Source organism: Coregonus clupeaformis, chromosome 27 (genome assembly GCF_020615455.1).
Source record: "Coregonus clupeaformis isolate EN_2021a chromosome 27, ASM2061545v1, whole genome shotgun sequence".
NCBI classification, from domain to species: domain Eukaryota; kingdom Metazoa; phylum Chordata; class Actinopteri; order Salmoniformes; family Salmonidae; genus Coregonus; species Coregonus clupeaformis.
In genome coordinates, this window is record NC_059218.1 from 35,039,072 (window position 1) to 35,053,652 (window position 14,581).

Sequence of the window (14,581 nt, forward strand, 5' to 3'; positions counted from 1 at the left end):
CTTCACTGTCCCCTCCCTTGCCTCTTTCTCTCCATCCTCTGCTGTTTCACTGTCTAATCCTCTCTCTCTTTCTCTTTCTCTCTCTCGCTTTCTCTCACAGAGCGAATCTCCCCTTTTTCCCATACCACCTCTCCTTTCTACTTCCTTCCCCCTCTGTCCACCTCCTTTCATATTCATCCCTGCTTCTCCCTCTCTCTCTCTCCCTCTCTCCCTCTCCCTCTCCCTCTCTCTCTCCCTCTCTCTCTCCCTCTCTCTCATACAGATTCTGAGCCCACCCTCTCTCGCTTTCTTTCTCTCTCTTGCTCTTTCTCTCTCTTTCCCTGTGTCCCTCCCCTTCCCTCTTTACGTTTCCCCCTCCCTCCATCCTCTCTTTTCCTCGCTGGTTCAGTAAGTAAAGAAAGAGATACACGGAAGAGAAGAAAAGGGGGGAAAGGCAGGACGAGAGAGAGAGAGAGAGAGCAGGAGTAGGGCAGACTGGGGCGAGGGGTGTGGAGTCTCAGCCCTCTGTTGTGGGGGGGCGGGGGGGTTGAGATACACCCCACCTGTTTGTTCTCACTACCATGGACTGCCTCTGCATTGTGACTACAAAGGTAAGCTGATCCGCCGTTGCGTCCACTGAGAGAGAGAGAGAGAGAGAGAGAGAGAGAGAGAGAGAGAGAGAGAGAGAGAGAGAGAGAGAGAGAGAGAGAGAGAGAGAGAGAGAGGGGGGTAATCACCTCCTCGTGTTATCTGCTTTGTCTCGTCCTTTCTTTGTGTCTGGGGTAAACGGTAAATGTAACAGGGCAGCATGTCTTTGCAAAGATAGGATATTTGATCATTATTTCTCTCCTGTTAGCTCTTTGTGGTCTTTTGGCTACTTATATATTTGACTTGAGAGTGAACTGCACTGCCTGAGAGCGTTAGTGTGTTAGTAGCATTGTCCCTGTCTTACTCTATATTTCTGTTTCTCCCACTCTCTTTCTCTCCCCCATATCCCTCTCTGTGTGAGGCTGTGTGTGAGTGTGATAGCTAGCAGGGAGCTGGTTAACCTGCCTGGCAGGATGCTGAGTGAGTTAGCAAATAGACCTGTGGTTGTGGGGCTAATTCTGGCTTTGCGTCATGTTGGAAGGTCCATGATGTCCATAGATGGGACCAGGCCTGGGCTCCCTGAATGCCTCAACCTCCTCATTTCGACACACTCACTCTCACCTCAACCACTGCCATGGAGCTAGCTCACACCCATGCTGGGAGCTCCCACAGCCTCACACACACACATACACACAAAAAGTGTGTGTTATATCACAAACACATGAGGCCAGTGACAGGCTGGGGCCGACTGCTCCATACAGCCAGCCCCTGTCGTGAAATTGGCTCTCAGAGAGAGAAAGTTTATGTAATGCCATCCGAACCCTGTCTCTCCTGGGCTGGTGTCTGTTCCTCAACTACTCAGACTGCTCCCAGTCCAGGCTCTCTCCTCTCTTCTCCTCTCCTCTCCTCTCCTCTCCTCTCCTCTCCTCTCCTCTCCTCTCCTCTCCTCTCCTCTCTCTCTCTCCTTCTCTCCTCTCTCTCCTCTCCCTCCTCCTCTCCTCTCCTCTCCTCTCCTCTCCCTCTCTCTCCTCTCCTCTCCCTCTCCTCTCCTCTCCTCTCCTCTCCTCTCCTCTCCTCTCCTCTCCTCTCCTCTCTCCTCTCCCTCTCCTCTCTCTCCTCTCTCCCTCTCCTCTCTCTCCCTCCCTCTCCTCTCCTCTCCTCTCCCTCTCCCTCTCCTCTCTCTCCTCTCCTCTCCTCTCTCCTCTCCTCTCCTCTCCTCTCCTCTCTCTCCTCTCCTCTCCTCTCCTCTCCCTCTCCTCTCTCCCTCTCCCTCTACTCTCCCCTCCCTCACTCCTCCTCTCCTCCTCCTCTCTCCCCTCTCCTCTCCCACCTCTACTCTCCTCTCCCCTCCTCCACTCTCCTCTCCCTCCTCTACTCTCCTCTCCTCTCCCTCCTCTACTCTCCTCTCCTCTCCTCTCCCCTCCTCCACTCTCCCCTCTCTACTCTCCTCTCCTCCTCCACTCTCCTCTCCCCACTCTCCTCTCCCCCTCTACTCTCCCTCTCCCTCCTCTACTCTCCTCTCCTCCCTCCTCCACTCTCCTCTCTCCACTCTCCTCTCCCCTCCCCTCCTTTCCCCTCCTCTCCCCTCCTCTACTCTCTCTCCTCCTCCACTCTCCTCTCCCTGCTTTCCCCCTCCTCTCCCCCTCTACTCTCCCTCTCCCCTCCTCTACTCTCCTCTCCCCTCCTCTACTCTCCTCTCCCCTCCTCCACTCTCCTCTCCCCACTCTCCTCTCCCCTCCCCTCCTTTCCCCTCCTCTCCTTCCTCTACTCTCCTCTCCCCTCCTCCACTCTCCTCTCCCCTCCTCCACTCTTCTCTCCCCTCCTCCACTTCTCCTCTCCCCCCAATCTCCTCTCCCCTCCCCCTCCTTTCCCTCTCCCCTCCTCTACTCTCCTCTCCCCTCCTCCACTCTCCTCTCCCTCCTCCACTCTCCTCTCCCTCCTCCTCTCCTTTCCCCCCTCCACTCTCCTCTCCCCCTCTACTCTCCTCTCCCCTCCTCCACTCTCCTCTCCCCCTCTACTCTCCTCTCCCTCCTCCTCTCCTCTCCCCCCTCTACTCTCCTTTCCCCCTCCACTCTCTCCTCTCCCCCCTCTACTCTCCTCTCCCCTCCTCCACTCTCCTCTCCCCCTCTACTCTCCTCTCCTCCTCCACCCTCCTCTCCCCCTCTACTCTCCTCTCCCTCCTCTACTCTCCTCTCCCTCCTCCTCTCTCCTCTCCTCTCCCTCCTCCACTCTCCTCTCCCCTCCTCTACTCTCCTCTCCCCTCCTCCACTCTCCTCTCCCCCTCTACTCTCCTCTCCCCTCCTCCACTCTCCTCTCCCCTCCTCTACTCTCCTCTCCCCTCCTCCACTCTCCTCTCCCCCCTCTACTCTCCTCTCCCCTCCTCCACTCTCCTCTCCCCCTCTACTCTCCTCTCCCCCCCTCTACTCTCCTCTCCCCCCCTCTACTCTCCTCTCTCCTCCTCCACTCTCCTCTCCCCCCTCTACTCTCCTCTCCCCTCCTCCACTCTCCTCTCCCCCCTCTACTCTCCCTCTCCCTCCTCCACACTCCTCTCCCCTCCTCTACTCTCCTCTCCCCCTCCTCCACTCTCCTCTCCCCCTCTACTCTCCCTCTCCCCTCCACTCTCCCTCTCCCCCTCTACTCTCCTCTCCCCTCCTCTACACTCCTCTCCCCTCCTCTACTCTCCTCTCCCCTCCTCCACTCTCCTCTCCCCTCCTCTACTCTCCTCTCCCCCTCCTCCACTCTCCTCTCCCCTCCTCTCTCTCCTCTCCCCTCCTCCACTCTCCTCTCCCCCTCTACTCTCCTCTCCCTCCTCCTCTCCTCTCCCTCTCCCCTCCCTCTACTCTCCTCTCCCCTCCCTCTCCTCTCCCCCTCTACTCTCCTCTCCCCCTCTACTCTCCTCTCCCCCCTCTACTCTCCTCTCTCCTCCTCCACTCTCCCTCTCCTCTCCTCTCTCCCTCCTCCACTCTCCTCTCCCCCCTCTACTCTCCTCTCCCCTCCTCCACTCTCCCTCTCCCCCTCTACTCTCCTCTCCCCCTCTACTCTCCTTTCCCCTCCTCCACTCTCCCTCTCCCCCTCTACTCTCCTCTCCCCTCCTCCACTCTCCTCTCCCCTCCTCTACTCTCCCTCTCCCTTCCTCCACTCTCCTCTCCCCCTCTACTCTCCTCTCCCCTCCTCCACTCTCCCTCTCCCCTCCTCTACTCTCCTCTCCCCTCCTCCACTCTCCTCTCCCCTCCTCCACTCTCCTCTCCTCTACTCTCTCTCTCTCCCCTCCTCCTCTCCTCTCCCCTCCTCCACTCTCCTCTCCCTCTCCTCTCTCTCCTCTCCCTCCTCCTCTCCTCTCCCCCTCTACTCTCCTCTCCCTCCTCCACTCTCCTCTCCCCCTCTACTCTCCTCTCCCCCCTCTACTCTCCTCTCCCCCTCTACTCTCCTCTCTCCTCCTCCACTCTCCTCTCCCCCCTCTACTCTCCTCTCCCCTCCTCCACTCTCCTCTCCCCCCCTCTACTCTCCTCTCCCCTCCTCCACTCTCCTCTCCCCCCTCTACTCTCCCTCTCCCCCCTCTACTCTCCTCTCCCCCCTCTACTCTCCTCTCTCCTCCTCCACTCTCCTCTCCCCCTCTACTCTCCTCTCCCCTCCTCCACTCTCCTCTCCCCCCTCTACTCTCCTCTCTCCTCCTCCACTCTCCTCTCCCCCCCCCTCTACTCTCCTCTCCCCCTCTACTCTCCTCTCCCCCACTCTCCTCTCCCCTCCTCCACTCTCCTCTCCCCCCTCTACTCTCCTCTCTCCTCCTCTCCTCACGTCTGGAATCCTGGTGGGTTTTCTACGCACACTTACACATTCACACACACACAAACACAAACATTCACACACTCACATACACACAAACACAAACACACACACACAATCACTCTCACAAACACTCACAAATACACAAACAACATAGCAGCTGCTCCTGCATGCTGGCTGTGGGAGTGTGTGTGAACCATGCTAATACAAAGACTGTGGGACAAATGAGAGGTATCTCATGCACACACTGGATGAACTTGGACATGCTCTTGTAGTTTTTTATGGGAAATGTGGTCCAGTATTTGCTCTCTGTATGTAGGAACTCTTACCACTACCCCGGACGCAGTTTTATTTATAGAAGGGGAAAGAACGCTTGGTTGGCTCAGTTTTTCATATGACATAAATCATTGCTTACTTAGCCACAGAAAATCGGATTAATTTGCTTATCAATCACTTTGATGTAAGCCAGTTCCCTTGACAACAGAGCTCCTTATGGCCAGTTGACAGAGATAGCCATGATAGGGACGATGAGCATGAAGAAGCAGTGTGTCATTTAAGCCTTTACACTTCATTTATCTGTATCTGTGTGTCTCTGTGTTTACGATTGGCAAAGCATGCATTTTACTGTATCACACATTCGATTCTGGATCATTAAGAAGAGATTTCCAATGAATGGCGTTCTGTAGCTATGCCTATATGGCTTTCAGCCTTCCCTGGGCTCCTTGGGTAGCTTTAAGGTGTATTAATGCATGCTGAGATGTATTTCAACTGCAGAGCAGAGACAAGCTTAAGTAGCTCAATTAAAGAGCAGAGATATAAATACAGTACCAGTCAAAAGTTTGGACACTCCTACTCATTCAAGGGTTTTTCTTTATTTTGACTATTTTCTACATTGTAGAATAATAGTGAAGACATCAAAACTATGAAATAACACATATGGAATCATGTAGTAACCAAAAAAGTGTTAAACAAATCAAAATATATTTTAGATCTTAGATTCTTCAAAGTAGCCACCCTTTTTTCCTCCAAACATAACAATGGTCATTATGGCCAAATAGTTCTAGTTTTGTTTAATCAGACTAGAGGACATTTCTCCAAAAAGTACGATCTTTGTCCCCATGTGCAGTTTGGCTTTTTTATAGCGGTTTTGGAGCAGTGGCTTCTTCCTTGCTGAGCGGCCTTTCAGGTTATGTCGATATAGGACTCGTTTTACTGTGGTTTTACTGTGGATACCTGTTTCCTCCAGCAAGGTCCTTTGCTGTTGTTCTGGGATTGATTTGCACTTTTCGCACCAAAGTACGTTCATCTCTAGGACACAGAACGCGTCTCCTTCCTGAGCGGTATGATGGCTGTGTGGTCCCATGGTGTTTATACTTGCATACTATTTCCCCTGTAGCTCAGTTGGTAGAGCATGGCGCTTGCAACGCCAGGGTTGTGGGTTCGTTTCCCATGGGGGGCCAGTATGAAAATGTATGCACTCACTAACTGTAAGTCGCTCTGGATAAGAGCGTCTGCTAAATGACTAAAATGTAAAAAATGTAATACTATTGTTTGTACAGATGAACGTGGTACCTTCAGGCGTTTAGAAATTGCTCCCAAGGATGAACCAGACTTGTGGATGTCTACAATGTTTTTTCTGAGGTCTTGGCTGATTTCTTTTGATTTTCCCATGATGTCAAGTAAAGAGGCACTGAGTTTGAAGGCAGGCCTTGAAACACATCCACAGGTACACCTCCAATTGACTCAAATGATGTCAATTAGCCTATCAGAAGCTTCTAAAGCCATTACATAATTTTCTGGAATTTTCCAAGCTGTTTAAAGGCACAGTCAACTCAGTGTATGTAAACTTCTGACCCACTGGAATTGTGATACAGTGAATTCTAAGTGCACGAAGTAGATGTCCTAACTGACTTGCCAAAACTATAGTTTGTTAACAAGAAATGTGTGGAGTGGTTGAAAAACGAGTTTTAATGACTCCAACCTAAGTGTATGTAAACTTCCGACTTCAACTGTACTTTATATAGCGCTTTTCATACAGAATCTCAGTCGCTTTTAAAAAACAAACAAAAACAAATTCAGGGTGCAGGCAGTTCACTGGAGATGGTCTTCCACAGCTAGATGATGATGATGCCGTTCAGTACATGAGTAGCTTGAGAGGAAGTGCCGTACAGTAGGTATATTGTCACCCGATAGTTTTGTCTTTTGATAGCTTAGCTTGTTCATGTTTTGTACCTGACTTCAAGGAAAAAGCTTTGATTCAACTTGAATCCAAAATGGCTGTGTGTTCCCTGCCCATCAAGCTGTATTCTGGCTCTGTGTTTAGTGCAATGGCGAGAGAGGAGGTCCATGCCTTCTTCCATACTTGTCTCTTTCATCCTACTCGCTCCTCTTTTTGCTGCTTTACTCATTATGTTTCCTCTGTCCTCTTTTCTCACAGTCACTCGTTCTATTTATTCCTCCATACTACTACAGATGTTATTTACAGAATAAAATGCAGGCTGAAACATCTGTCCCTGTTTGAATATACAGTGGGGAAAAAAAGTATTTAGTCAGCCACCGATTGTGCAAGTTCTCCCACTTAAAAAGATGAGAGAGGCCTGTAATTTTCATCATAGGTACACGTCAACTATGACAGACAAATTGAGGAAAAAAAATCCAGAAAATCACATTGATGAATTTATTTGCAAATTATGGTGTAAAATAAGTATTTGGTCACCTACAAACAAGCAAGATTTCTGGCTCTCACAGACCTGTAACTTCTTCTTTAAGAGGCTCCTCTGTCCTCCACTCGTTACCTGTATTAATGGCACCTGTTTGAACTTGTTATCAGTATAAAAGACACCTGTCCACAACCTCAAACAGTCACACTCCAAACTCCACTATGGCCAAGACCAAAGAGCTGTCAAAGGACACCAGAAACAAAATTGTAGACCTGCACCAGGCTGGGAAGACTGAATCTGCAATAGGTAAGCAGCTTGGTTTTAAGAAATCAACTGTGGGAGCAATTATTAGGAAATGGAAGACATACAAGACCACTGATAATCTCCCTCGATCTGGGGCTCCACGCAAGATCTCACCCCGTGGGGTCAAAATGATCACAAGAACGGTGAGCAAAAATCCCAGAACCACACGGGGGGACCTAGTGAATGACCTGCAGAGAGCTGGGACCAAAGTAACAAAGCCTACCATCAGTAAAACACTACGCCGCCAGGGACTCAAATCCTGCAGTGCCAGACGTGTCCCCCCTGCTTAAGCCAGTACATGTCCAGGCCCGTCTGAAGTTTGCTAGAGTGCATTTGGATGATCCAGAAGAGGATTGGGAGAATGTCATATGGTCAGATGAAACCAAAATAGAACTTTTTGGTAAATCTCAACTCGTCGTGTTTGGAGGACAAAGAATGCTGAGTTGCATCCAAAGAACACCATACCTACTGTGAAGCATGGGGGTGGAAACATCATACTTTGGGGCAGTTTTTCTGCAAAGGGACCAGGACGACTGATCCGTGTAAAGGAAAGAATGAATGGGGCCATGTATCGTGAGATTTTGAGTGAAAACCTCCTTCCATCAGCAAGGGCATTGAAGATGAAACGTGGCTGGGTCTTTCAGCATGACAATGATCCCAAACACACCGCCCGGGCAACGAAGGAGTGGCTTCGTAAGAAGCATTTCAAGGTCCTGGAGTGGCCTAGCCAGTCTCCAGATCTCAACCCCATAGAAAATCTTTGGAGGGAGTTGAAAGTCCGTGTTGCTCAGCGACAGCCCCAAAACATCACTGCTCTAGAGGAGATCTGCATGGAGGAATGGGCCAAAATACCAGCAACAGTGTGTGAAAACCTTGTGAAGACTTACAGAAAACGTTTGACCTGTGTCATTGCCAACAAAGGGTATCTAACAAAGTATTGAGAAACTTTTGTTATTGACCAAATACTTATTTTCCACCATCATTTGCAAATAAATTCCTTAAAAATCCTACAATGTGATTTTCTGAATTTTTTAAAATCATTTTGTCTGTCATAGTTGACGTGTACCTATGATGAAAATTACAGGCCTCTCTCATCTTTTTCAGTGGGAGAACTTGCACAATTGGTGGCTGACTAAATACTTTTTTTCCCCACTGTAATTATGCTGGCTAACAGGAGTTTCTTTAGATGTGCCATGAACACTGATTGATGAATCCACTATGATAGAGCACAGTCGGTATCCATGGATATCTGACAACCTTGTTCCAGAGCTGGCAGAGGAAGGAAGGCCCACTTTTGCCAAACATTCTGCGGCAGATGGCGGTCAATTTATAGAAGGGAAGCAAAATTAGTGCCTGGAGAAGCAAGTCTCTTTAATGGTATGTGATAAAGTATTAATGGTGCCTGGTGGTAGTGCAGATGAGTAATTTGACAGCCATGAGACCATGATTAACCTTTAACCCTAATCCTGAAGAACAAAGGTCAGCTAGAAGTGAAGGACTAGCTCTGAGTTACGGTAGGTCACTTCCTACACTGACCCCTGACCCCTAACCTTGTGGATGGCTCTCCTCTGCAGGACTAGCTTTCATACAGTGGGTACAGTAGGTACAGTGGGTACAGTAGGTGGAAGTGAGAAATAGCTCTCTTAAAATGAATGCACTAACTGTAAATCACTCTGGATAAGAGCGTCTGCTAAATGACTAAAATAAAAAAATAAAATATCTAAATGTAGAAAGAGGGAAGTCAAAATTAATTCTGTAATCTTTTTTCAGTCCCACTTTACATTGATAACAAAACATATGTTTACAGTAATAGGTCATAATTACTGTAGGTATGTAAAGTATACTTACTATGAAGGTACAGATTCTACAAAGCAGCTGTGATAGCACATTGAGGTTTGTGTGATTGCACACAGAAATGTATTTTATACATGCTTTAGATTTGCAAACAAACGCAAATTGATTGTGATAAAAACCTCAGCTCACTGTAAAACTATCACTTTTTAATATCACAGTTTACAATTTAATATATCTGAAATTATGAAATGTCATACACCAGCCATCAATTGAGCCTGGCTACGAGGTTAGAAATTGTGCAAACCACAACCCACTAACAGGTACAGACATAAGTGTTTTCTATAACCATGTTATTGTGCAAGGTTCTAAGATGTGAAGCATGCTGGTCAGTGTGAGAAGGGGGTTGAATGGTACACCCTCATGGTCAGTGTGAGAAGGGGGTTGAATGGTACACCCTCATGGTCAGTGTGAGAAGGGGGTTGAATGGTACACCCTCATGGTCAGTGTGAGAAGGGGGTTGAATGGTACACCCTCATGGTCAGTGTGAGAAGGGGGTTGAATGGTACACCCTCATGGTCAGTGTGAGAAGGGGGTTGAATGGTACACCCTCATGGTCAGTGTGAGAAGGGGGTTGAATGGTACACCCTCATGGTCAGTGTGAGAAGGGGGGTTGAATGGTACACCCTCATGGTCAGTGTGAGAAGGGGGTTGAATGGTACACCCTCATGGTCAGTGTGAGAAGGGGGTTGAATGGTACACCCTCATGGTCAGTGTGAGAAGGGGGTTGAATGGTACACCCTCATGGTCAGTGTGAGAAGGGGGTTGAATGGTACACCCTCATGGTCAGTGTGAGAAGGGGGTTGAATGGTACACCCTCATGGTCAGTGTGTGAAGGGGGGTTGAATGGTACACCCTCATGGTCAGTGTGAGAAGGGGGGTTGAATGGTACACCCTCATGGTCAGTGTGAGAAGGGGGTTGAATGGTACACCCTCATGGTCAGTGTGAGAAGGGGGTTGAATGGTACACCCTCATGGTCAGTGTGAGAAGGGGGTTGAATGGTACACCCTCATGGTCAATGTGATATGAGTTTATATGAACCAGATCGTCAGGTCTTACAGTCTCATCCCTGTTTGAGAGGAAACACAGTTCTTTCCCCCTCTCCTATCCTGTCTCTCTCTCTATCTTCTTCTTCTCTTCTCTTGTCACACTCCCTTTGTCTCTCTCCTCTCCTACTTTGCCATATTCTCATACTACCTCTTCCACATCCTCTAACCTCCCCCTCTCCTCTCACACCCCCTATTTTCCTAGTATGCCTTACAAATGCCTTTCCTTTCCATTTGTCTCTATCCTCTCCTCCATTTCCATCCTTCCTGCCTCTTCCACCCCTTTAATCTCCTGGATTCACCTCTTTCCTCTTTTCCACTTCTTCCCTCTTCTCATCTCCCCTCTCTCCACTCCTCCTCCTTCCCTCCTCCCCTCTTTCCCCTCTCCCCCTGTCTCCTCTCCACTCTCTATGTCACGTCTACTCCTGCTCCTCCCCTCCGGCGTGTGACGTCGCCGGAATACTAACCACCAGTCCTGGGATTCATCATTACGCACACCTGGCATCCATCATTACGCACACCTGCAGATCATTATGATTCACACCTGGACTCCATTACCTTCCTCATTACCTCCCCTTTATATGTCCCTCACTTACGTTTAGTCCTCAGTCGGTATTGTTCCTGTGTTTATGCTATATCGCCACTGTTACGCTGTCTTGTTTCATGTTTGTTGTTTTATTAAACGTTTCACCTGCACCTGCTTCTCGACTCACAGCATCATTGTTACAGAATACTGACTCCAACCATGGAAGCAGCAGGAAATTCGAATATCTCTCAGACGGTCGATGAACAGGATTATCTTCTACGTCAACACCATGACCAGCTGGCACAACTGGGATCGGTTATGGAGGAGGTTCTTCGCAGTGTGCAACGTCTCGAACACACCCAGGAGCTGTTGTCTTCATCTAGCAGAGGATACTCCTCAACCAGTCGACCCAACAAGCCAGCACATCAGCCCATTCAGCAACCTGCTCAGGTCAGCGATGCCCATTTATCCCTCCCGGATAAATATGATGATACACCATCAAAATGCCGTGGCTTCCTACTTCAGTGCTCTCTCTATTTTTCGCATCAGAGGGGAGCTCCCACCACCGAGAGGTCCAAGGTTGCAACGATGATTTCTCTGCTGACTGGGTGGGCGTTGGAGTGGGCTACGGCCGTCTGGGAGAGAGGAGAGGAGGAGCTTGATTCTTATGAGGGGTTCATGGCTCTGTTTAAATGTATTTTTGATCATTCCCCGGAGGGCAGAGAGGGAGGTGAGCGGCTACTGCAATTACGGCAGGCTAACCAGACGGCTGCTGAGTACCCGCTCACCTTTAGGCCAGTAGCAACATCCAGTGGATGGAATGAGCCGGCGCTTCGTACACTATTTAGAAGAGGTTTGTGTGAAGAGGTTCAGACAGAACTGGCCTGTGGAGACGACAACCTCTCTTTGGACGCACTCATTGCGATGGCCATCCGTCTGGATAACCTACTTCGGGAGCGCCGGTACTCTCATTGCTTCTCTCCCTCCCTCAGTGAACACTCAGAATCAGAGTCTGAACCCATGGAGGTAGGGGTCACTCGTCTCCCCGCAGCAGAGCGCCACAGACAGATACAGCTGGGGCTCTGTCTGTACTGTGGAGAGGGAGGGCACAAGCTCCAGAGGTGTCCGGCATGTCCGAATCCGGGATCCACAAGAGCAGAGGGACGGTCACATGATCTTCCACCTCCTAGGGCAGGAGTGAGTATTCCATCTTCATCACTGTCTACTAGGCTCTTTTTGACTGTCCCTAATGTACTGTGTCTACAGCGTTAGTGGATTCCGGTGCCGCGGGGAACTTTATTGACCAGACCCTTGCCTCTTCTCTTAACATCAACTCATACCCGCTCTCCTCTCCTTTTCCGGTTCAAGCCCTGGATAGTCGGCCTTTAGGATCTGTTACTGTCACCCACATCACTCAACCACTCACCCTCACCGTGGAGTCCATTCATCAGGAGAACATTCCCTTCTTCATTACCAGTGCACCAGTCCACAAGATCACCCTCGGCCTCCCTTGGCTTCAACGCCACAACCCTACCATCTCATGGTCGAGAATGAGAATTACAGACTAGTCACTCAAATGCTTCCCTGTCACCTCTGGTTCCACGTCAGTTGAGAGTCCTGTGGTTGCCCATCAGCCCAACATCCCGGAGGTATACCAGGACCTGCGGGAGGTATTCTCCAAGACCCGCACCACCTATCTTCCTCCTCATCGCCCCTGGGACTGTACCATCGACCTGCTTTCAGGTTCTGCGCCTCCGCGCAGACGCATCTATCCTCTGTTGGTGGCTGAGACCCAGGCCATGGAGAATTACATCCAAGTGGCGCTCCAACAAGTTTTCATCCGCACGTCCACTTCCCCTGCGTCGGCTGGTTTCTTCTTCGTGGCCAAGAAGGATGGAGGGTTACGTCCCTGCATTGACTACAGAGGACTCAACGAAATCACCTCAAAGTATCGGTACCCTCTCCCATTGGTGCCGTCAGCCATCGAGCAACTCCGCGGGTCCCGGTTCTTTACCAAACTGGACCTGCGGAGTGCATACTATCTCATCCGCATCCGGGAGGGGGTTGAGTGGAAGACGGCATTTAGCACAATGTCTGGTCACTACGAGTACTTGGTAATGCCATATGGTTTAGCCAATACTCCGTCAGTGATCCAGGCATTCGTTAACGAGGTGTTCAGGGACATGCTCAGCCACCAGGTGGTCGTGTATATCGATGACATCCTGATCTACTTGGCTACCTTGGAGGATCACATCATTCACGTTCGAGCAGTCCTGGAACGCCTTCTCGCCAACCACCTGTTCGTCAAGGTTGAGAAGTGCCAATTTCACCAGAGGACAGTCTCCTTCTTAGGCTACCAAATCAGCCCGCAGGGTGTGAAGATGGTCGACAAGAAGGTAGATGCAGTCAGGTCATGGCCAGTTCCAACCACCTTAAAGGGGTTACAATGGTTTTTGGGGTTTGCCAACTTCTACCGCCGCTTCATCAGGAACTTCAGCTCTGTCGCCGCACCTCTCACCTCTCTCCTTAAAGGAGGGCCCTGTAGGTTGGTGTGGAACCCAGCAGCCGATGAGGCCTTCTGTCTACTCAAAGGACGTTTCACCTCCGCCACACCCAGATCCCACGACATCCTTTGTGGTGGAGGTGGACGCTTCAAAGGTAGGCGTGGGGGCAGTTCTGTCTCAACGACAGGGTAACCCACAGAAGTTGTACCCATGTGCGTTTTACTCTAAGAAACTGTCCCCTGCAGAGAGGAATTACGACGTCGGTGATTGTGTGCTGCTGGATGTGAAGTTGGCCTTAAAGGAGTGGAGACACTGGCTGGAGGGCACCAAGGAACCCTTTGTCATTCTCACCGACCATCGGAACCTGGAGTACATACGGACAGCGAGGAGGCTGAATCCGCGCCAAGCAAGGTGGGCCCTTTTCTTCACAAGGTTTGACTTCGCTGACCTATCGCCCAGGTTCTAAGAACACCAAGGCCGATGCTCTGTCCCGTCTATACGATTCGGGGGAGGGTCCTTTCCAGAATGCGCCCATAATTCCATCCTCCCGAGTCGTAGCTCCTGTGGTCTTGAACATAGATGCGGACATCCGCCAGGCTCTGGAGAGGGAGCCCGCACCCACTAATTGTCCTACGGAGCGCATTTACGTTCCCACAGGGATAAGGGATCGTCTGTTGACCTGGGCGCACACAGCTGTCGTCACTGGACATCCAGGTATTTCTCGCACTACCCAATCCATCCCTGGGAAATACTGGTGGCCCACCTTAGCGCAGGACGTCACTCGCTATGTCAACTCCTGTTCCTTATGTGCTCAAACCAAGTCCCCCCGGAACGCTCCAGCAGGGAAGCTCCTGCCACTTCCCGTGCCTCAGCGACCCTGGTCACATCTATCCATTGACTTTGTAACCGATCTCCACTCCTCTGATGGTTTCACCACCATTTTGGTGGTAGTGGATAGATTTTCTAAGTCCTGTCATTTAATCCCTCTTCCTGGTCTCCCCACTGCTCTCCAGGTCGCTGAGGCAATCTTGCAGCAGGTCTTCCGGCATTGTGGCCTTCCGGAGGACATCGTCTCTGACTGTGGGCCCCAATATCACATCACGAGTATGGAGGGTCTTCATGGAGAAGCTCGGGGTCACGGTCAGCCTCACTTCCGGGTACCGGCCTCAGTCCAACGGGCAGGTGGAGAGGATGAACCAGGAGCTGGTGAGTGGGCACGATTCCTTCCATGGGCAGAGTATGCCCAGAACTCGCTACGTCACTCCTCCACTGGGTTGACCCCCTTCCAGTGTGTTCTGGGTTTTCAGCCGGCCCTGGCCCCGTGGACCCCAGACCAGACC

General features: G+C 50.5%; 1 protein-coding gene across 1 annotated transcript in view; it reads left to right on the forward strand.

Moving 5' to 3' along the window:
• Nucleotides 1-511: 511 nt before the first annotated feature.
• LOC121541887 (disks large homolog 4) overlaps nucleotides 512-14,581 on the forward strand; it is a 103,982-nt gene continuing 89,912 nt past the window's right edge. The window contains exon 1 of the mRNA XM_041851257.2: nucleotides 512-590. Coding sequence (XP_041707191.1) covers nucleotides 561-590 — 30 coding nt within the window. The 5' untranslated portion in view covers nucleotides 512-560. The remainder of the gene's footprint in view (nucleotides 591-14,581) is intronic.